The 21,695-nt window shown below is 36.0% G+C and overlaps 3 protein-coding genes across 3 annotated transcripts; 2 read left to right on the plus strand and 1 right to left on the minus strand.

Annotated features, from left to right (window-relative positions):
- The first annotated feature begins 4,118 nt into the window (after positions 1-4,118).
- Positions 4,119-7,567, plus strand: LOC142529821 (ras-related protein RABC2a-like). The gene is made up of 6 exons (XM_075635474.1): positions 4,119-4,672; positions 5,573-5,641; positions 5,785-5,850; positions 6,064-6,185; positions 6,258-6,386; positions 7,205-7,567. Exons 1-6 carry the CDS (start codon positions 4,534-4,536, stop codon positions 7,316-7,318), a joined length of 639 nt encoding a protein of 212 aa, XP_075491589.1. The 5' UTR covers positions 4,119-4,533; the 3' UTR covers positions 7,319-7,567.
- Positions 7,568-8,662: 1,095 nt separating this feature from the next.
- Positions 8,663-11,137, minus strand: LOC142529962 (uncharacterized). The gene is made up of 6 exons (XM_075635694.1): positions 10,872-11,137; positions 9,559-9,650; positions 9,399-9,477; positions 9,228-9,322; positions 9,013-9,108; positions 8,663-8,939 (listed from the first exon to the last, which is right to left on the minus strand). Exons 1-6 carry the CDS (start codon positions 11,050-11,052, stop codon positions 8,871-8,873), a joined length of 612 nt encoding a protein of 203 aa, XP_075491809.1. The 5' UTR covers positions 11,053-11,137; the 3' UTR covers positions 8,663-8,870.
- A 1,088-nt stretch (positions 11,138-12,225) lies between these two features.
- LOC142528599 (pre-mRNA-splicing factor ATP-dependent RNA helicase DEAH7-like) lies at positions 12,226-21,619 on the plus strand. Its single transcript, XM_075633650.1, has 17 exons — positions 12,226-12,502; positions 12,600-12,738; positions 13,246-13,470; positions 13,679-13,749; positions 14,424-14,667; positions 14,862-15,035; positions 15,166-15,308; positions 15,430-15,524; positions 16,586-16,694; positions 17,456-17,633; positions 17,724-17,953; positions 18,041-18,217; positions 18,696-18,767; positions 18,918-19,094; positions 19,547-19,608; positions 19,689-19,841; positions 19,922-21,619. The coding sequence occupies exons 1-17, from the start codon at positions 12,497-12,499 to the stop codon at positions 21,516-21,518; spliced, it is 3,852 nt and encodes a 1,283-aa protein (XP_075489765.1). The 5' UTR covers positions 12,226-12,496; the 3' UTR covers positions 21,519-21,619.
- Positions 21,620-21,695: the final 76 nt, after the last annotated feature.

Here is a 21,695-nt window from a genome sequence, read left to right on the forward strand (position 1 = left end):
GGGGCAGAAGGTAAAACATAATCTCCCTTCAGTGTCTTGCAATCCTCGGTGTTATGATAGCATACTTTGTGGAGAGTGCAAAATCCTCTCTTCTCTGGTTGGGACAATTGATGGTCTGGGGCCAGATCTCTACTGCATTCTTGTACTTCCCTTTCTCGGGTAATTTTCAGAGGTACATGATGAGAGAAATGCCCTGGATTACCCCTCTTATGTCCTCTCTCCTCGGGCTTAGACACCCGGTCCACTCTCTCCTTTCTTACTGTCTCCCTCTTCTGTTTCTGAGCTTCTTCCATATTGATATACTTCTCTGCCCGGGACAATAAGTCTTCGAAATCCCCGGGAACTTTCTTGGTCAATAATTTAAAGAACTCCCCCTCCCTCAAGCCCTGTGTGAATGCGGTAGTCTTTGTTTCAATGGCACAAGTAGGAACATCAAGAGCCACTCTATTGAATCTTCGGATATAAGCCCTCAGGCTCTCTTCTGGGCTCTGCTTGACTTCGAAAAGACTAAAATCAGTCTTCTTGTACTTTTTGCTGCTACTGAAATGGTGTGAGAACACCTTTTGGAAGTCTTTGAAATAACTAATACTTTGAGGAGCCAAACCCTCAAACCACCTTTGGACCGAATCCACCAATGTTGTCAGGAACACCTTACACTTGATTCTATCAGTGTAACAGTGCAACATGGCCATGTTCTCAAATCTGGCCAAGTGTTCCTCAGGGTCTGCGTTGCCATCATAATCCTTTATTTTGGCTGATTTAAAATTCCCGGGAAGAGGTTACCGGACAATGATCTCAGCAAACGGGCATCCCCTGGTGACTGCTCGGGAAGTGCCCCGATTCTCCAACTGTCCTTCTAGCACCTTCATCTTCTGCCTCAATTCCAACAACTCTTCTGCCACAGTAGAAGATTTGGACCCGGTGCTGGATTCCTCATCTTCTCCTCTCAGCTCCTCCTCCCTCATCTCTTGCTCCTGGTCATGCTCCTGTCCATCCCTGGGTGGTGTAACATGATGAGAAGCTTCTTTCCTGGTCATGGCTTGCTTTATGGCCTCGGATACAATCTTTTGCAACTCTTCCGGGGTCAAAGTAATGAGATTTGATCCAGTGTTATTAACACCAACTTGTCTTGAAGTCTGCCCTCCATCATCCTGGGCGTGAGAATTATATTGGTTAGTTCTTCTTGTACGAGCCATATCAACGTCTTGAACTCAAGTTTCCCACATACGGCGCCAATGATGCGATCACGCTGAAATGGATGAGCCGGGTAAGGAGCTCCAACGGATAAAATCAACAATTTATAGTGTTTGAGAATTTTGAGTGAGGATGATGGCTGGGATAACACCTGAAAACAATGAAAAGAACTCGTGAATGGGCGCCGGAGGGGTGTCCGGCGTGGCCACTCCGATGCTAAAGTCAGCAGGTTTTTCAGGCGAACATTATGCAATATTTGAGAGAAAATATGTGTAATGCTTGAGAGTAAAAAGATTTTAGAATCCTTAAATGACATTCATACCTGCTATTTATAGTAGAAAATGGGGTAGATACCTCGACTCCAGTGCCACCTACTAAGTATGGCAAGTTGGTTGCCCATACTCTAGCTTCTGATGACTTCTAGGACACTCAAATCCCAAGTTGTTCTGACAGATTAGACGGTCTGTATCAATCATACTCGAGTGTGGTTCAATTCTCGAGGTAGCCCGGGTAGTTGGTTACCCGGGTATTGGTATGGGAGCCCGGGCTACGATGACTGCCCGGGAAGAAGGCTTCTGCTCTGGGCTTTACAATTGATATCCCGGGTCAATGATGACCCGAACCCTTACCGGGGTATCATGCACCGTTACGTCATCTATAGTTTTTTATACAACGGTTAGCTAATGCTTTGTTCTATATGAGATGTTGCTGACTTATATTACTCTGACTGAATTTGCAGTAGCATTGTGTCTAATTCTGCTATCTAGCATCTCATTTCCCCTTAGACAGATGACGATCCTGATAATGTCAAAGATAAAGTGCAAAGTCGCTTTCTGAATCTGTAGAAGCACTTGAAAAAGGCCGAGTGACGAGAGCTTTGCTTGGTGAGAAGCTTTTGGTTGCCGTCAAAGGAGTCAGGAAGGTACAGTATTTCTTGCTCAATTGTTATGCATAAAATTTCAAGATTATTTGGTTTTATGAGGTATTTGCAAACAGCAGTAAATAATTTGAACAACTTAAGATGGCATGCATGGCCATCTTTCCTACTTGTACAGTCACCAACGAGAGAGAATCAGAGAATAGAATACTAGAAATTTCTTACGACATAATGAAGATGATCAGTGTGCAAGGATTTACTCTATACGTATGATTTTAAAATGAGATAATAGAATACTAAAAACTTCACACGACCAAATTTTTTTTTAAAAAATAAAAACAATTTCAAAATGTTAAATTTATTTAAGTATTTTTTTTTAAAATTAGATTTTCTGTATTTAACTAACATGTTTCATATATAATAAATAATAATAAGATTTGATTTTATGCCGTGCTATCGTAATCATGAGACGACCACATCATTGTCTATAAACTGAAAACAAATGTGATTTGTCTTCCACGGTTTTTTTTCAGTGCGACATTTTTATTAGTTGTAACATGCCTTTCTGCAATCTTTCCATAATTTATTTATGCTTTTATTAAAAATATTGCACATGGAGACTGCTCAAATAAACTCACTGCTACGCTCGTGGCCCAAGTAAGATCCATCCAAATTATACGTAAATATCTATATTTTATAAATACATAATATTATAATTTTAGGAAATCGACAAAAAACTTACCCAACAAAATTTTTTAATACTAAAAACCCACTTTAATATTTTATTTGTTGAAAAATTTAAAAAAAATAAATCATTTGTGCTTTATTTTTACTAATTTTCATATAATATTTAATCATTTGTCATACAATTTATTATGATTTACTAAATTTCGGGGCAAAGGCTTTTTTTTAGAGTTTCTCTATACTTATATGCGTTGATTTGTTAATTCATAAAGTTAAATTTAGTCAAGTAATTTTATTTCCGAACGACACTAAAAAATAAAAAACAAAAATTTATACTTAATAATATTTTTAGCACGAGCTAGGTTAAATACTAGTTATTATACATATAAAAAAAATTAAATTAAATTAAATTAAATTAAATATATACATGTTCGGAAAAATCGACTTGGGGACGGAGCTCACCCTGTTTGTGATCAATTTCACAATAGTTACGAATTAACTCGATGTGCTATCAATTTTGCAATTATTAGGCACAATAATTTTCTTTTGTTTTTCATACAGATTCACAGTTTAATTGGAAAAGTCTACACAAATAAATTCCTATTTTATCCTTGTTTATTGAGTATTTTATGTAGTATAAAAAAATTGTTCGAAAATAACTAATATATTTAAAGAAGAATTAAAAAATCACACACATTTCACCCTTATATTATAAAAACTCGTAAATATTTACTCTTTTTGATAAAAGATTTAATGTCTGATTTTTAAAAACACGAAATCTAACATATTATTAACTTTATATGATGTTTTTATTATCTATACTATTTATATTATTTTATTAATTTTGAGACACTTAGACTAACTAACTTTGGTGTTATGATCTGTTTTAATAATTATATGTATTAGTAAAATGTTAAAATTTTAATGCAAGTTATATGTAGTTCAACATATATGGTTATTATTTTTTGGGGTTTAGGTTATAGGTTCAATTCTTAGTGAAGTCATTGTTTTATTATTTTATTTATATATCAAGATTACATTATAGTCTCTCACTATTTTTTTATAATTATATTTTGATTCTCATTTAAATATAAATCAAATGAATTATAAAAAATCGTGGACTTATTGACGAGGAATGTTGTTGACATACTTATTTTATTTTGGACCAAAGCAGTAATTATTAAGATCGATATTAAAACATCTACCCGTACATTTCTCTGGGCCAATAAAACAAATTAGAGAATCGTTATCCGAATGGCCTACAAGAAAACATGGAGCCCAATCAACTCACCCACTTCCAAGTAGAGAAAATCCAAACTCAACCCCCGTTCTCCATGTAATTACAATTTTATCCTCGTACCAGATTCACCGTCACCGAAACGAAACACACGTTGCGGTTTGTCGCTGAAACGGAATCAGAAATCCAAAGAGGAAAACACCCGTTGTCTTCGTTCCTCGGTTTTTCTCTATCTATGCATACACGCAGACATATCTATCTGTGCGTTATATAAAAAATATGTATATGCATGTGTGTCAGTGTGTATAGTAGCTAGAGAGAGAGAGAGAGAGAGATGAAGGGAATTATGGGTTGAGTGTCACCTTTGCCTTTCCAACTCCCTCTCTTTTTAATGGAAAATCCTCAGTGTTTGAGGTTGTTGGGCGGCTTCAATTAAGGGGGGTATACTTTTTCTCTTTGTGGGTTATTGTGGAAAAGATAATCTTACTTGTAGAAAGAGAGAGAGAGAGAGAGAGAGAGAGAGTGAGGATCATCATTGGGGATGGCTTCATCTGGTCAGGGGCAGGGCAACTTCGATCTGTCTTTCAAGATCTTGCTCATCGGAGACTCTGCTGTCGGCAAAAGCAGTCTGCTTGTTACTTTCATCTCTAATGTTGTCGACGATCTTTCCCCTACCATTGGTAATGATTTTGTGTTTATCTGGGTTTTCTTGACTCTGAGTTCTGCGTGTTGTTGTCTGGTTCATCGAGGTAAAAAGTTGTTATGTAGAGATTTTGGAGTGTTTGGTTTTTCGCAAAAAAAAAAAAAGAAAGAAAAAAGCGTTGGCATAAGATTATGTTGATTATTTCATGGGTTTGTTGGAGTTCTGTATTAATATGTTGATCCAGTTACTTAGGCCAGAATGATAAAATTACATTGATGTTTGGATGATTTGATAGGGTCTTTGGTTCCCATGTGTCCAAAATGACTTGCCAAAAGTACTCGCTCATGATAAGTGGTCCACTTTTGCACATCTCCTCACTTATAAGCTATAGATCGAAGTATATATGCTGGGAATCAAAATCTAAGACATACACGTGAATGTGGTTGATATTTGATACCATCTTAATGAAGTATGATGGGAATCGCATGTGCTTAGTGTTGGGAAATAAAAACTGGTTTTTGCTTTTCTTATTAAATTTCTTTGTATCTTGCTTAGGATGGTGAGTAAAAATGTGATATGAGTAACTTCTACTGCTTCTTATTGATTAGTGTAATCTAACATCTGCTTTAATCTTAATTCTCCGTCTTGTTCAATCTTTGACTTGAATTTTGTTTGAACTTCCGGTAGATGCACAAAATATGTTGAAGCTGTTAGTGCGCGAGAATTAATTAAATGAAAACCGCATCACCAGTATTTCTTGCTTCTGAAACTCCTTGAGTTAGTAAAACTCATGTTTTCTTTTCCTTTGAACCCCTTAAGTGCATAAAACTTTTGCAATATTTTTGTTTGTGGTATGTTTTGGGTTGTTTATTAATATTTTTGATGATTTAACAAGCCATAAATTTTCTATGTACTTACCTCACTGTGATTCGCCTAGGTGTGGATTTTAAGATCAAGTTTCTCACAGTTGGAGGGAAAAGGCTGAAGCTTACAATTTGGGACACGGGTAACGTAGCAAAATCCTCATTGTTCTTCTACTTGAAATTTCCTTTAGGATTTTCCTTTTTAAAAAATATTCACATCAAAATGTCAGATCAAGAAACATGATTTTGTCCTTCTTTGTAATGGTAGATTTTAATGTCTTTTCAGCTGGACAAGAAAGATTCAGGACATTGACAAGCTCGTATTATAGAGGTGCTCAAGGGATTGTTCTTGGTGAGTTACGGACGAACCAAAACGTACTTGTCATTTCGATAAGTTTTGTCTATAATTGTTCACCGTGCTGATTTTCTCTATGAAGCAGAATCATTTTGTTTAGGAACAATTTGTTATCATGTTTGCATATTTATGAATAATTTGGTTTAAATGCAGTTTCTGCTAGTTTTTGTCCTCGGTCATTCATTGATAGCATTTGTTTTCTTTTTCCAGTTTATGATGTGACAAGAAGGGATACATTTAGAAACTTGTCGGATGTGTGGGCAAAAGAACTGGAGCTCTACTCCACCAACGAAAATTGCGTCAAGATGCTTGTTGGAAATAAAGTTGATATGGTAAGTAAATGTGGTTTTGGTTGTTGGGAGCTTGTTCTTGTTTCTTCTCTCATCATTGGGAGACTATTTCAGGAATCAGAACAAGTTGTGAGCAGGGAAGAAGGGCTTTCCCTGGCGAAAGAGCTTGGCTGTCTATTTCTTGAATGCAGCTCTAAAACTCGAGTAAATGTGGAGCAATGTTTTGAAGAACTCACGCAGAAGGTAAGAAAATACATGTTACTTTAGTTTCGTTTTCAAGAATACAGCTCGAGATCTTGCTATGGCAATAGATGTTGAAGAGTTGAGTCGTGCACATAGAAAAAGGTGATTTAATGGTTGGTCTCACATACAAGATAGCTTTCATTTTAGTCCGTTACTTTATGACAGAGGCTTGTTTCATTGAAGTACGGTCTATAAATGAGTCCACAACTCGACGTCAACAAAAAAGGAAAACATTGAGCTCCATATATGCATGTTAGTGCACCAAGTACTTGCGATGCATGTGCATAGAATATAAAAAAAATTTGCGACTAAATTTCTTTTTTGTAAATTTGGATTTGATTTATAATATTTGTTTCTAGGATAATGAGATAGATATTTAAAATGATGAGATAGGGGGAAAAGAATGTAGGATGTTTTCGAGGGAAAAGAACGTGGGATGTTTTCGAGTGAACAATTTACTTTTTTCGACCTTAATTATTATATATCTAGGAAGAATGATACGGACAATTTGGACATCTATTAATTTTACGAAATATAGTTACTCTAAGAGGTTCACGTTATAATATGGTAGAGATATTGATAATAATTTATATAACTTTAGTAGTATATTATAGTTATTAAAATATTAATTTTATTTATTGAACTAAACTGTTTGAAAATTATTTTTGAGCCTGCGATCTTGTGAATAACCTTGAACTCGAGCTGGAGCCAAAAAATCCAACCTTAAAGGAAATTAAATTAATGCTCATGTCTCGACTCACCTTATACGCCTGTCTGGAATGCACTTAGCCGGGCCTTGGCAAATGTTTTATTTCCAGATTATGGAGGTTCCTCGACTTCTTGAAGAAGGATCAACGGTAGTGAAGAGAAATATCTTAAAAAAGAAGCAAGAACAGCGGACACCGCCCAACAGTGGTTGTTGCTCCTCCTAGTCCTAAGTGGTTGCTCCAAGAAACACTGTAATAGTATAATCTCAAAATTTCCCAACTCTGAGTTTCTCCTCCACACTATTCAGAATTTGTAAATCTGATGACAAACATGCTTGTGATGATGCACTAGATATGTATGCTGCATCTTGTAGGATTCGGTGGCTTTTGTAAAGTTGTAAACCAGTTTGGGTTTATGGTCTCTATTCTCTGTTTGAAAGTTGATTGACTTTACCCATGGCACAACTCTGTCAATATTCGTGGCGCGTTTTTCTTTGCTCAGATCTCCAAATCAGAGCATAAGCTCACGCCGTTGATATTTTTCATACATGATTCAAAATTTTTAGCACAGGGAAGATAGATGGTTTTGGTTTTGGTTTTGGTTTTGGTTTTGGACACGGACACAGAACTCCAGGGGAGATAAACTATATACCAATTTGTCATTTTGGGATGAACACATGAGGATCAAAATGATTCCTCAAGCAATTTAAGGACGTGTGAAACCCCTATTTTTTTTTAAATGATTCTTCAATTTTTCACTCAAAACAATCGGTTTTGATGTTTCTTGACCACATGTTTTTATTTCCGTTCGATTTTATTAAAATCTCAAAACCAATCTCATCATTTCCTAATATAAAATGAATTAAATCTTTAATGTTTTCTATCGATCCAAATGCCTCCATATTAAAGTTTTTGGTATCTAGAAATTTTACAATGTAAACATACAAAACCCAAAAGAGGATGGTTCTTATTACCTCTTTAACTGTATTTTTCCAATCTCCAAAAGAGGACGTTTAAGCCTTTAAACAAGTATTTAAAAATAAAATGAAATCTATCTAATATAATAGATTTTCGTTTGATGAATGAAAAATGTAATTATATGATATTTTTGTAAATAAATTTTTTGGACACATTTATCCTCAATAATTTTATCTAATCCAAAATTACTCTCTAATTTATTCAAATAAATGAATAGAAATATATGTTATTTAATAATGATAATTTTACTATTTTTAAAAAAAAACTAATGTGAAAATCACTTTATTTATCAAAAACCATATCTTAAAAAATCCAGATTTTCATTTTCTAAAGACTATTTAATTCTGATTTTTCCCACTTTTTCTAAAGCAATCCATTCAATCACTTCTACAAATCATTACTTCTTATTTTTTTCCACTTTTTCGTAATTTATAAATTTAACCACTTCTATAAAACATGATCGTTTGCAAACAATCCTTGATGGGGCACCCTTGTTCAATAAATAAAATCAGTACCACTCTTTAACATACACATAAAGCAGAGGAAAGGGCACACCATTGAACACAAGCTCATAAATTAGGCAAGTAGCCTCAGAGGAAAGAGCGCCATTGAACACAAGCTCATAAATTAGGCAAGTAGCCTCGGTTCATAAATAAAAACTCAATATCACAATGAAGAATCCTATCCACAATATCTTTCACATGGTCACACTAGAAAATTTGCCAGAGACGCATTTAAAAATGGAGTAAAAGCCTGAATCCTAAGTACACTATTTTTAGTAGCAGGTTCAATGTATAGATTAAGCACCTGAAGCCATTTCCAATATTCTCCTAGCATCAGTTCCCGCCTCGGCGAGTTCAGTTGGAGTCTGTGAACGCAGCTCGTTAAGTAACTTAATGGTTCAGAAAAAGAAAAAGATAAAAACCCAACTCATATAATACCTTCCCATCTATGTTTGTTGTCGTGGGAGAAGCTCCATGAGCAAGCAACAAGCTTACAACATTCTCATATTCACCTCTAGCAGCATGGTGAAGAGGCTAAAAGATGCACCAAACGCGTGTTAATTTAAAAGTACCATCATTTTAAAATTACCTTTTTCCACAAGCTAAAGCAGTGTTATGACAATTCAAACCAATAAATGGCAATACAGACTTACAGTGTCCCCATCCCCATCAACAGTTTCAAGCATTCTCTTCAAACGCTCTGGATCATTAGCATGATTTATAAGTTCATTTACTATCTCTGAATGACCTGTGAATGAAAAGAGAATATGTATGATTTTATGAAACAAGAATATGATAGGTACACAGAAGGTTAATCAACCCACCTCCTGCACATGCATCATGCAGGGGAATTCCACCATCTTCATCCTTTGCCTCCAAGTTGGCACCCCTTTCCAACAAAAACTGCAGAATAATACAATTATTCAGTAAAAACTTGAGAACTAAAAACTGAAATGGAAGAATCCTGGGTCGAGATGATGTGACCTGCACACATGTCAAATGCCCATACAAACACGTAAGATGAAGAACTGTGTCACCGTCCTCAACTGGTTCATCTATGCTGCCATTAAAATTATCTGCAATCCTCCATAGAATTTTGAACAAGTATTAAACCAAAATGAATGATTTTGCACAAATCTGGCAAAAATAAGAGTCATAGCATGGCTGGAACCCACCCAATAAAAAATATCAATCCAAAAAGAAAAGGAAGTTAAACAATTACATAGTTTCAAATGTCAAAGTACTAGAGCCTTAACTATATAGGATGGAGTGCTTGACACTTTATTAGAAGCGATAATTGATGATAAAGGTGCAACTAAAATGCCTAAAACTCGTACAAAAATTCAAGCACCACAATACAATAATCCTTGCCAGTTGTTGCACCAACCCCAGAACCAAACATAAAAACTAGTAATGCCCAAGTTTTTCAAACCGTAGCGCAGTCCAAGAGCTACATTCCAATCTCAAGGTGGCAGGAGCAGTTCGATAAATACTCGCCACCATATACTCACCCTAATGGAATGGATATTTACTGGACCTAATAATCACTAACAACAACAGAAGATGTAAAATATGATCCAGAGTTGACATCTCTTGGCATACTTAAAATTAGAAACCTTGTCACTAATCAACTACTTGTCTGAGCCACAGTCAAGAAACAACTGCCAAATAATAACTTTCCAAGAACAAAAACAAGAAAAGCCTTGAGCAGTCGAGCCACGGTTTTTCCAGCACTAAATAAAGAGAACTGAAAAAAGAAAGAACTCGGAAAATTTCCAATTGAACATTTGAGCGGTAGCAAAATAAAATTCAATAACACGAATGAAATTTTCCAGATCATGGATCGCTGCATGTGTTAGGAAGCAAACTGCTACTCATACTCATTTCCTACAAAAAGGTTGAACTAAGAACCGTGCGCATTATCAACAGCCGCCGGAGCGAAATTAAAGTGTAGTTGAGTGCAAAGAAAACTCAATCTAAATAAAAACCCTTAATTTTCAATAAATCATATACTGTGTCAGCTTACTGCACAGCATTCAACCCAAGTCCCATGCTGAACATAGGCCGAGAGACCATGCTTAATATTGCTTATGAATCCCACAAAATTCATAGCAGAGTATCATTTGAATCGAAACATATTTCTTAGTTAAATTTTCCTGCACAACTTCCAAGAACGTTGTTGTCGTCAGCAAACGAAATCAAATCAAACAATGTGTTTAGGAATTTATTATTATTTTTAAAAAAGTGTAACGTCTTTGGAGAGTGTGTGCGCACGCGCTTCATAAAATAGCTATTACCGAGAGCTATGCGGAGGGCGTTGATGTCACCAGACTCAGCGGCGGAGACGAGGGGACGGAGGTGTATAGGTGTTTCGGTGTGGTAGATGTCATCTTCTTCCCCAAACTCGACCCTTTCCTCTACAAACAGACCGCCTTCTTCATCGTCGCTGCCGTCTAGACGACCATCCGGCACCGCCATCAACAAACGATCTCTATTCAACGGCGGACTTCAATTAGCAGCTGGAGAAACACAGGGTAGGCCGTAGGAGACTCGAAAGAAAATATAAAAAAAAGTTAGGTTATAGTTTTACTAATATTATATATATTATTATTTAGTATTATTAATTTAAACTTGCATGTGACGTGTACATGTATATATAAAATATTTAGTTTTAAATAATTTTTTTTTGTAAATTATTGATTTTTATAATAAGTGTTTAAGTTACGGTGATTAATACTTAAATATTAAAAGTTTAGATAATAATAAAAAACTATTAGTAATTTTAAAAAAATGGATGAGGTATGAGTAAAATGTGTATTTTAGAGTAATATACTAAAATCAAAGAGTAAAATACCAAAACCAAGTATTTTATAATACTTTTTACCACAAAATGTGTGACATTAGTTTATCAAATTATTATTTTATAGGGTGCACCAAGTTTTTAATTTGGTAGGAGGGATAGTGGGTATTTTAGGCAAATTCAGAATTACAACATGATAATATATAATCAGTATATGATGATCTTGTATATATATAGTAATAAAATATATTTAATTATTTTTATACATATTTTGTAGAATATAATATATTAGAAAAACTAAATATTTATATATCAATTTTTTATCTCGATTTCTTATATATAAATTACATATTATTCACGTGTTACATCTAACGAACAAAACAATACTTTAAGATAAGTCTCGATATAATTGATGTTGTTCAACATATATGAATCCTAACATATTGGATTCAAGTGTTACGATATTTATTGTTAAAAAACTAGTAGTTTTATTGTGAGACGGTATCACAGGTGAATCGACTTGATCTATAATTATCATGAAACTATATTGTTAACATAAAAATAATATTTTTTTATGAGTTGGATCGATTGGATATTCGTCTCATAAAATTGAATCATTAAACCATCTGAGTTTTTGTATTGAAAAATATATGTTATTTTTATTAGTCATTACGGCGTACATGTCAAATAGTGCCCATGATGTAAATAAAATATATTTTTTTGAGAAACAAAGGATTCAAAGTTCAAAATTTTAGGATGTAAAATGAGGTTTTAAAAATTAATCGGGAACTTTTAAATGATAAAATAAAATAAAATAAAATAGAATTTAGCTTAGATAATTATCACTAGGATTTTAAAAGCTAAAGAAAAAACAAAACCGAGCCTCCAAACCGTGAGGACCGCCCAAGCCCGAACCAACCGACCACAGCCTGCCACGCACTCTCCTCCCCACGACCCAGCACCGATAGCCGCCCACCACCGCCACCGAGGCTACCAGAAAACGCCCTAAAGTCCAAAACTTTACCACCTGAAACAGAGCTGGTTGGGTTCGTTTTTAACTCTTCGACGAATTGCAGGTTCTTGTGATCCAAGGATTGCTTAGGAGAACCTCCGCGAACCTACATGGAGGTCGGTGTCCTATGGTCAAAACTTACACATCTACTCAGTGATGCGATTTGATTTTTACTATGATGTTTCTTTGTTCTTGTTTACCTGTGAATTTCAGAGAAATGGAGATGGAGGACAGCTTGACCTTGATAAAATAACAGACACTCTTGAACCAGATTATACTACGACTGGTGGCCTTTTTGTACCTGGAAAGGATAGAGTTATGTTCAGACCTCCTGAGAAGAAATCCATTTTAGGTTTGATTGACATTTTCGTGGGTTTAAAACTGCTCCTGTTCTACCGTAATCATGAGTTTTACAAGTTACTGATTCAGTATTTTAAAACATATTTGAAATGCAGAAAAATGAGCTGCTCTTTTCCTGAAATTAGATCAATTTTGTTTTTTTCCACCTTTATAGAATCTTATTGTTTCAGCTGTGTTGTACATCTTATCCGATGGTAATTATTTTTGTTACTGATCAATTCCAATCTGAATGTTAGGTCCACTGATTTCGGCTTATATGTGGTAACTTCACTTGCACAAGATAAAATTTGCCTGAAAATCGGGAATCTTGATGTTACATCTTTGGAACATTCTTGCTGCCTTTTCTGTCTATATTGGCTTTGCCACTTGTCTCGTCACTTTATCTTTGTGTTTACTTATCTCATATTCTTTCCTTGACTGCAGTGTTTATTTGACTATAGATAAGCAATGTTTATTTGACTATCGATAAGCATTATATCCCAGTGTGTTATTATGATAGGGCTCGATGTCCTCGCAAGGAAAAAACGCGAGGAATTAAACATGGAGGGTGCATTCATGGTTCCGAAAGACCGGGTTGCTTCTATTGCAGCATCTCTCAATGAAGAAGATGAAATGTCCCTTCATTCAGGAATTGATGAATTGGAGAGTAACATGTCTAATGATGTGCACAAGTATTCTAACAGACGATACCGTGAATTAGCAACAAGTGAAACGTCTAATTCAGGTAGCATATCGTGTTTTGGTATTGTTTTAAGAATCTATTGAACAAAACCAAGCGTCAATAAATACGTAACTTTAGAATTCTAATGGTTATACTTTCAGAGTTTAGATATTTTCGTAAAAGATTCCATGAAATATTGCATTCAGCTATTATCTCTTAGTTCTGTACCGAGTTCATTTTTTTACTCAACGGTCTGTCCCTTTCATTTCAGGAACTGTTGTTACTGAAGAAATATGTAACAATGAAATGTATGTAAATCGCTGTGCGGATGATCGTGTTAAGGTTTGTACTACATGCCTCTGGCACTGATTCCCTGTTCTAATCTTTATCCACATCATCGAGTGTTCAAAGTATATCATGATGTGATGGTTTCTGAGCCCGAGATGAAATCTCAAACAACTGTTTTTTAGCAGTAATTTAACTATTAGCATCAACAAAGGGCACTACCTGCATCGGTCTTCATGAATTCACGAGACCTAAAAAACAGTATTTTGAAAACACACCTCAGGCCCCAGAAACTATCGTAGTAGCGTACTGAATTCATAAGACCCGGAATTTGGTTTCTTAATCTTGAGGATGATCATCATATCTTTATTTGTTATCTGCCATTTCAGAATTTAATTTTAATCCTTCACGGTGTTCACTTTTTATGGAATTCTGATTGGTTACTAAATATTAAGAATAAATGTATGTTTTACGCTGCATACTCTTTGCGTATTTTCTTTTGGCATGACGAGAAATACTAGCATTCTTTGGAGTTGCTGATATACAATACTAAATGAAATATCACTGAATAAACTAAGTCATTGAGGTGCTGAACGTTGACTTTAACTAATTATGCTGTCAGTTTTAAGGCCAAGAATCGATATATTTTCTAAAGTTTGCTTGTGTTGTCACATTCATGAATTCCTGGTATCTTGCAGCTCCTGTAATTTAGCATTTACATTCTGTTTTAGGTTTCAGCTAAATCCACTGGAAGGTCCAGGCAAAGAAGTCCTAGTTCTGACCTGGTCAATTACGATAGGAGTAGAAGCAAATGTGTGGAAGAGTGCAGAAGCTCATGTAATGCCGGTAGAAATAGACATAGTTTTGTCAGGGAAGAGAGGACTCACAGAGAATCATCTCAAAGTCGTCAGAGAGTTCCGGGTGAAGATTATGGAAGAAAAAGATATAGACATGACAGTTCTAGGAAATCTCCTGGTATCTCTACTTTGTGACCTGAATGATTTTGCTTCTTTAATCAAATACATTGAACTAAATGTGGTTTAGAGCATGACATAAAATACATCAACATTTAAATATGATATTTCATGTGAATAACATACGTGAATATAATGTAGTTATTTTCGTGTTTATTCCTTTTTATTCTTAGATAATGATGTAATACGTGGCAGGTAGATCTGACTGGGATGATGGACGGTGGGAATGGGAAGATACTCCTCGTCGCGATGGTCATAGTTCTAGCAGCAGGCACCATCGACCTTCTCCATCCCCCATGCTTGTTGGGGCCTCTCCTGATGCAAGACTTGTTTCTCCGTGGTTGGGTGGGCGGACCCCTAATTCTACTGGTAAGTTTCGTACTATTCCATTATATTTTTAAGTTGCACATTGGAAATTGGAATTATCTTGTCTGGTTTCTCAGGCAAGATTTTGTGCATTATTTGCTAGTAAGTAATCAAAGTTGATTCTTCCCTGAAGCTGCTGCATCTCCTTGGGATATCATTGTCCCGTCCCCTACTCCAGTTCGAGCATCTGGGTCCTCTGTTAGGTCTGCAAGTTCTCGATATGGCGGAAAATCTAATCAGGTTGCATTCTCTGCAAATAAGTTGAAATCAGCAGAGGTAACTCATTTCTTCCTTGTTTTAGTTTCAAGTTTCTTGAATTTGTCTGGTATTTAGTTTTAGTTTACCTGATAGATCGGGTTCACTTGTTTTTTACCCATACCCTATTTTATGATTATAGGATGAAGAAGATGGCCTGGATGGATCTGAAGATCAGAATCACGAGATATCAGAAAGTATACGCTTAGAAATGGAGTATAACTCTGATCGTGCATGGTAATTGAATTGATTATATTTCTATGAAATGTGTAGTCAAAGATCATGATATGTTTTGTATAGTATATCGCATGATCACTATAACTGGCATGCATTTGGTCTATCAACTCAATTGCCTATACGATGGATGTAGAGTTTAACCGAAGTTAAAAGACTCAACAATGGATCCTTTCGAATCATGAACTGAAACAGTACCCCCTCTAAAAAATAAAAACCGGAATTGTGAACTTACAGTGCGGTTCTTGTTCCTAAAAATAAGAAACCGGAAATGTAAATTAATCATAGATTTTGAGGTTTTGTAGTGCACATAGACAAGTTAAATTATATAATTAAGTTACTTGATTTTTATAAATTGAATTTACCCTTTACTTTGTTTCTTTTTCAATAAAGATTAAATAGGAACAAGAATTATAAAATAATCTTAAATATTAAGGTTTTGTGCTATACATATACAAGTTAAATTATGTAATTAAATTACTCGATTATATAATTAAAGTTACCCTTTTTTTATTTTTCAATTTTCAATAAAGACTAAATATTAGAATAATGTTATGATATAATTGTTAAATAATTAGTTTAATTACCTTATTTGTTGTATATTAATTTTTTTATCGATAAATTTAAAAGATAAATTTTAAATCAAATCGGCTCAAACTGAGACCAAACCAAAATTGAAACCACTAAAAGTCAAAAGCGAAACCATATCCAAACTGTTTGGTTTTAGTTCCACCTTTCATAAAAATCGAAACCGTCAGTTTTAGAACCGTGGTGATAAGAAATGGATTTGAAAATGTGCTAATTAATTTTGAAAGATAGTCTATTAGTTTGTTGCTTCATTTTAGAAAGAAATTGAGATAAATGGGCAATTTAATGAATCACCAATCTTTTATCATGTAAGGGCATGACTAGAAGAGCTCTTTAAAATTCAATCTTCAACTTTTCAATCCTAGTTTTTGTTCACTGAGTTACTTTTGGCTGTATTGTCTGTGAATATGGTTATTTTGTTACCTATGAGTGCTTTATTTTTGTCTCATAATGAATGTGGTGCTGTCTTTTTGTAGGTATGACCGAGAAGAGGGTGGGACCTTAAATGATGCAGATACTTCGTCACTTTTTCTCGGTGATGAGGCATCCTTTCAGAAGAAAGAGGCCAAGTTGGCTAAGAGACTGGTAAATTTACATGGCATTAGTATGATGTAGCCTTTTTTAACAGCATTAAGAAGATTTCTACCCAGACATTACTTTACTCCAAATTCTAAAAGTTTTCAAGCAATATCAAATTATATCACGCAACTGAAAAGAATATTGTCTATGCTGGTTCCACATTCAGTTTGAGTTAATTGTCAATAAGAGGAGCGTATGCTGTGTTTCTTTGTATTTGATTTGTGGTGATGATGTTATGACCAAAAATGTCTAATAGCGCTAACATTTTAGTAGGGGGACGTTTGTCAATTTATGGATCTTGTGTATATATTAAATGTCTATTTGTAATTTTTTTTAAATAAAGTAAAAATACATTACAAGTGAGATGGGGTAGTGCTTTCAACAGTCGTGGTTCTGTTTTTGGGTTTCAGTGGCACATGCCAGGTATTGGGGTTTTCGTATCTGATTCCTGTTTAGGAAATAGGCCTTAGAAGATAATTTTTGACACTCATTTTTTTATTTTTTGGCATCAAGTTTTTAGAAAATTAACTGCTCTGAAAGACGCGTTCTCAATGTTGCTGAGGTTAAGTGTGCAAATTTTATTGTATTACTTGTTTTTATAGATTGCTTCGTAGAGCATTCAATAGAAAATCTCTGAATTTGTTCCCATAGTGATATGCTCCATTGATTCATGTTTTATCCACCATCTGTATGTGATTTTCATGTTTTGAGTCTTTTTTTTTCAATTGAAATTTTAGTTCCACAGCCATTTATTTCCTTAATGACAGACACGGAGAGATGGAAGTAAGATGACGCTGTCTCAGAGCAAAAAACTATCACAACTCACTGCTGACAATGCTCAGTGGGAAGACCGCCAACTTATGAGATCAGGGGCTGTCAGAGGGACAGAGGTGCAAACTACCTTTGATGATGAGGATGAACGAAAGGTTATTCTTCTTGTGCATGGTAAGTATCAAAATTATCATATTGTAGTTCATGGCATGATTATCATAGATAAAAGTTTTCTCTAAGAGGTTTTCAACGTCTCTCATTCAGATACAAAACCCCCTTTTCTGGATGGGAGGATTGTTTATACTAAACAAGCTGAGCCTATCATGCCAATAAAAGACCCTACATCAGATATGGCTATAATATCTCGGAAAGGATCAACTCTTGTTAGGGAAATCCATGAAAAACAGAGCATGAACAAATCGCGGCAGCGCTTTTGGGAGCTTGCAGGTTCAAAACTAGGTGAGATTCTTGGTGTCGAGAAAACTGCAGAACAGGTATGTCAAATTAGTTTTGTGAAGATAATGGGTTAAACCTTTTTAACTAAGCTATAGTATCTAAAGGTTTTTTCCATCAATTATTAGATTGATGCAGATACTGCTGTAGTGGGTGAACAAGGTGAAGTTGATTTCAAGGAGGATGCCAAATTCGCACAGCATTTGAAGAAAGGTGAAGCAGTGAGCGAGTTTGCTAAATCGAAAACAATATCTCAACAAAGACAGTATTTGCCCATATTTTCTGTACGAGAGGAATTACTGCAGGTTGGGAAACCATTATCCGTCTATTTTCTCGACGGCTTTAAGATATAAGAGGTCTTCCAACATTTCTTGAGTAATGAGTGCAATGTTAATTAGTAGGTGAATTTAAGCAAACTAGTAGAAGATTAGACAATGTTAATTATTGACAATTCGCATACCTGAACTCATTATCGAATACTTTATTTGCTCTGTTGTTTCGATTGTAGTAATTTTCTTCTATTTGGAATTGCCATCTTTTATAATTTTCTATCTTTAATGGTAATCATCTCCTTCCTATTTGGCACATTGTTCACTAATGTATATTTAAACTCATTATTGTATGATTTATTCACTCTATTGTTTTGATGTCATAATTTTCATTCGACTTGGCATTGTCATCTTTTACAAAGGTCAAGCCTGAAGTCAGTCTCTGTAATTTTCTCTCTACCTTTCTAACAGGTAATGATCTTCTTCCTATTTGACCCACTGTTCATAAATATAGGTGATTCGTGAGAATCAGGTGGTGGTAGTGGTTGGGGAAACTGGCTCTGGAAAGACCACACAATTAACTCAGGTTTGTTAAAACTTGTTGTAGGCGAATCTAATTTTTTTTCTCTGGTTTGGCGAGTGCTTCACCTTTCTCGTGTGTATTTATCTTTTTGGGGGTGTGCATTTGTTAAAATATTTGGTTCCGCATCGACGACTTATGTGTGACCATTGGCAGTATCTGCATGAAGATGAGTACACAAGCAGCAGCATTGTTGGTTGCACACAACCAAGGCGTGTAGCAGCCATGAGCGTAGCCAAAAGAGTGAGTGAAGAGATGGAAACTGAGCTTGGTGATAAAGTTGGATATGCGATACGGTTTGAGGATGTGACAGGACCTAATACGGTTATCAAGGTAACACCTTGTACATTCCTTCAACCTTGGTTCATCTTCATTTGCTTTAACAAGATAAATTAGTGTTTAGTTGATGACAGTACCAGATTCGTGACAATTTTAAAACAGACATGTTATTCTTGTATCTTAACAATGAATTTCCATTTTGTCCACTAATATGTGTTTATACTTTTATTAACGGCTACAAGGACAAGCAACAACATTGCTCAACTGTTGCATCTAGTTTAGGATAAGTAGCTGGGCCACTAATTGGTTTGATGTGCTAGAACTTATCTATAAATAAGACTAATACTCACCTCTGTTGTCACAGTCGCGAAGCCTGATTTTCAATTATCACACTGGTGGCTGTTGAGCTATGTGATCTATGTTTATTTACTTCGCTGTTAGTCAAATGTTCAATGGTCACACCGGTGCTTGTAGAGCTTTGTAATTAATGATTTCTTATTCTGCAGTACATGACTGATGGTGTGCTTTTGAGGGAGACACTTAAAGATTCAGATCTGGAAAAATATAGGTTTTTTTACTTAAAAAATGGATGTCAAATTATTTGTCTTGTGTATGTGATCCTTTACCCTCTTTACGTTGATTGTGTAGGGTCATTGTGATGGATGAAGCCCATGAACGATCCTTGAGCACAGATGTGCTGTTTGGTATCCTCAAGAAAGTTGTGGCAAGGCGCCGCGATTTCAAGCTCATTGTGACTTCTGCCACTCTTAATGCTCAGAAATTCTCAAATTTTTTTGGAAGGTATGTTTTGCATTTAATTTATACTGAAGTCTGGATTTTCGTTTGCTAACCATTCCTACCCAATTTCATTCTCCATGCAGCGTTCCTGTATTTCACATTCCTGGGAGAACTTTTCCTGTCCAGATCTTGTATAGTAAAACTCCTTGTGAAGATTATGTTGAAGCTGCTGTGAAACAGACTATGACGATCCACATCACTAGTGCTCCGGGTGATATTCTCATCTTCATGACTGGTCAGGATGAGATCGAGGCAACATGTTATGCTCTTTCAGAGCGCATGGAACAGTTGATTGCCTCAAAAAAGGATGCCCCAAAGCTCTCAATCCTCCCCATTTACTCCCAGCTCCCTGCTGATTTGCAGGCAAAGATTTTCCAAAAAGCTGAAGATGGTGCTCGGAAGTGTATCGTTGCTACCAACATTGCTGAGACATCTTTGACTGTTGATGGAATCTTCTATGTTATTGACACGGGTTACGGTAAAATAAAGGTGTATAACCCCCGAATGGGAATGGATGCTCTCCAAGTATTTCCTGTCAGTCGTGCTGCTGCTGATCAGCGAGCTGGGCGTGCTGGAAGAACTGGGCCAGGGACTTGTTATCGTCTTTATACCGAGAGTGCGTACCTAAATGAAATGCTTCCCAGTCCTGTCCCAGAAATCCAAAGAACCAACCTTGGCAATGTTGTTTTGTTGCTCAAGTCTCTCAAAATCGACAATTTGTTGGATTTTGACTTTATGGATCCTCCTCCTCAAGAAAACATCCTAAATTCCATGTACCAGTTGTGGGTCTTAGCCGCTTTGAACAATGTTGGGAGTCTTACAGACCTCGGTTGGAAAATGGTTGAGTTTCCACTTGATCCTCCCCTCGCCAAGATGCTGTTAATGGGTGAGCAGCTCGAATGCATCAATGAGGTTTTGACAATTGTGTCAATGTTGTCAGTACCCTCTGTTTTCTTCAGACCTAAGGATAGGGTTGAGGAGAGTGACGCAGCAAGGGAAAAGTTCTTTGTGCCAGAGTCAGACCACCTAACGCTCCTCAATGTGTATCAGCAATGGAAATCTAATCAATATCGGGGTGATTGGTGCAATGATCATTTTCTGCACGTAAAAGGGTTGCGTAAGGCCAGAGAGGTCAGATCCCAGTTGCTTGACATTTTGAAAACTTTGAAGATTCCACTTACGTCTAGTGGCCCTGATTGGGATGTCGTGAGAAAAGCCATATGCTCAGCTTACTTTCACAATTCTGCACGTCTGAAAGGTATTGGAGAGTACGTCAACTGCAGGAATGGAATTCCATGCCACTTACATCCAAGCAGTGCCATATATGGCTTGGGTTATACTCCAGATTATGTGGTTTATCACGAGTTGATACTTACAACGAAGGAATACATGCAATGCGCTACAGCAGTTGAACCCCAGTGGCTAGCTGAGTTAGGACCCATGTTTTTCTCGGTAAAGGAGTCAGATACATCAATGATAGAGCATAAGAAGAGACAAAAGGAAGAGAAAACTGCCATGGAAGAAGAAATGGAGAACTTGAGGAAGGTCCAAGCCGGAAGGGAGAAAGATAGCAAGGAGAAGGAAAAGAAGAAGAGGGCCGAGCAACAGCAGCGAGTTTCTATACCTGGCTTGAAGCAGGGGTCGTCGACCTATTTGAGACCAAAAAGGCTCGGTTTGTAGTATATGAAGGATTGCCGAATATATTTAAGCCACGGATTCTGTTTTTGTTTTCATTTAACATGATTATATTTGTTGTCAGTTTTATAGCCCGAGGTTTGTCTCGTCTCGTCTCGTCTACGGTGAGAGCATGAGGAGCCCGTGAGAAGTGTGGGTTTGAGGATAAAACCAGAAGAGCTT

Source organism: Primulina tabacum, chromosome 16 (genome assembly GCF_025594145.1).
Source record: "Primulina tabacum isolate GXHZ01 chromosome 16, ASM2559414v2, whole genome shotgun sequence".
Taxonomy (NCBI): domain Eukaryota; kingdom Viridiplantae; phylum Streptophyta; class Magnoliopsida; order Lamiales; family Gesneriaceae; genus Primulina; species Primulina tabacum.

Excerpts from the sequence above, each read along its gene's own strand:
- LOC142529821 (XM_075635474.1), top strand. The coding sequence starts at position 4,534 with ATGGCTTCATCTGGTCAGGGGCAGGGCAACTTCGATCTGTCTTTCAAG. Across the intron at positions 5,851-6,063 it reads TGCTCAAGGGATTGTTCTTG|TTTATGATGTGACAAGAAGG; the intron begins GTGAGTTACGGA and ends TTCTTTTTCCAG. Across the intron at positions 6,387-7,204 it reads TTGAAGAACTCACGCAGAAG|ATTATGGAGGTTCCTCGACT; the intron begins GTAAGAAAATAC and ends TTTTATTTCCAG.
- LOC142529962 (XM_075635694.1), bottom strand. The coding sequence starts at position 11,052 with ATGGCGGTGCCGGATGGTCGTCTAGACGGCAGCGACGATGAAGAAGGC. Across the intron at positions 9,478-9,558 it reads GGCATTTGACATGTGTGCAG|TTTTTGTTGGAAAGGGGTGC; the intron begins GTCACATCATCT and ends ATTATTCTGCAG. Across the intron at positions 9,323-9,398 it reads GCATGATGCATGTGCAGGAG|GTCATTCAGAGATAGTAAAT; the intron begins GTGGGTTGATTA and ends TTTCATTCACAG.
- LOC142528599 (XM_075633650.1), top strand. Across the intron at positions 15,525-16,585 it reads TATAACTCTGATCGTGCATG|GTATGACCGAGAAGAGGGTG; the intron begins GTAATTGAATTG and ends GTCTTTTTGTAG. Across the intron at positions 17,634-17,723 it reads GGTTATTCTTCTTGTGCATG|ATACAAAACCCCCTTTTCTG; the intron begins GTAAGTATCAAA and ends TCTCTCATTCAG.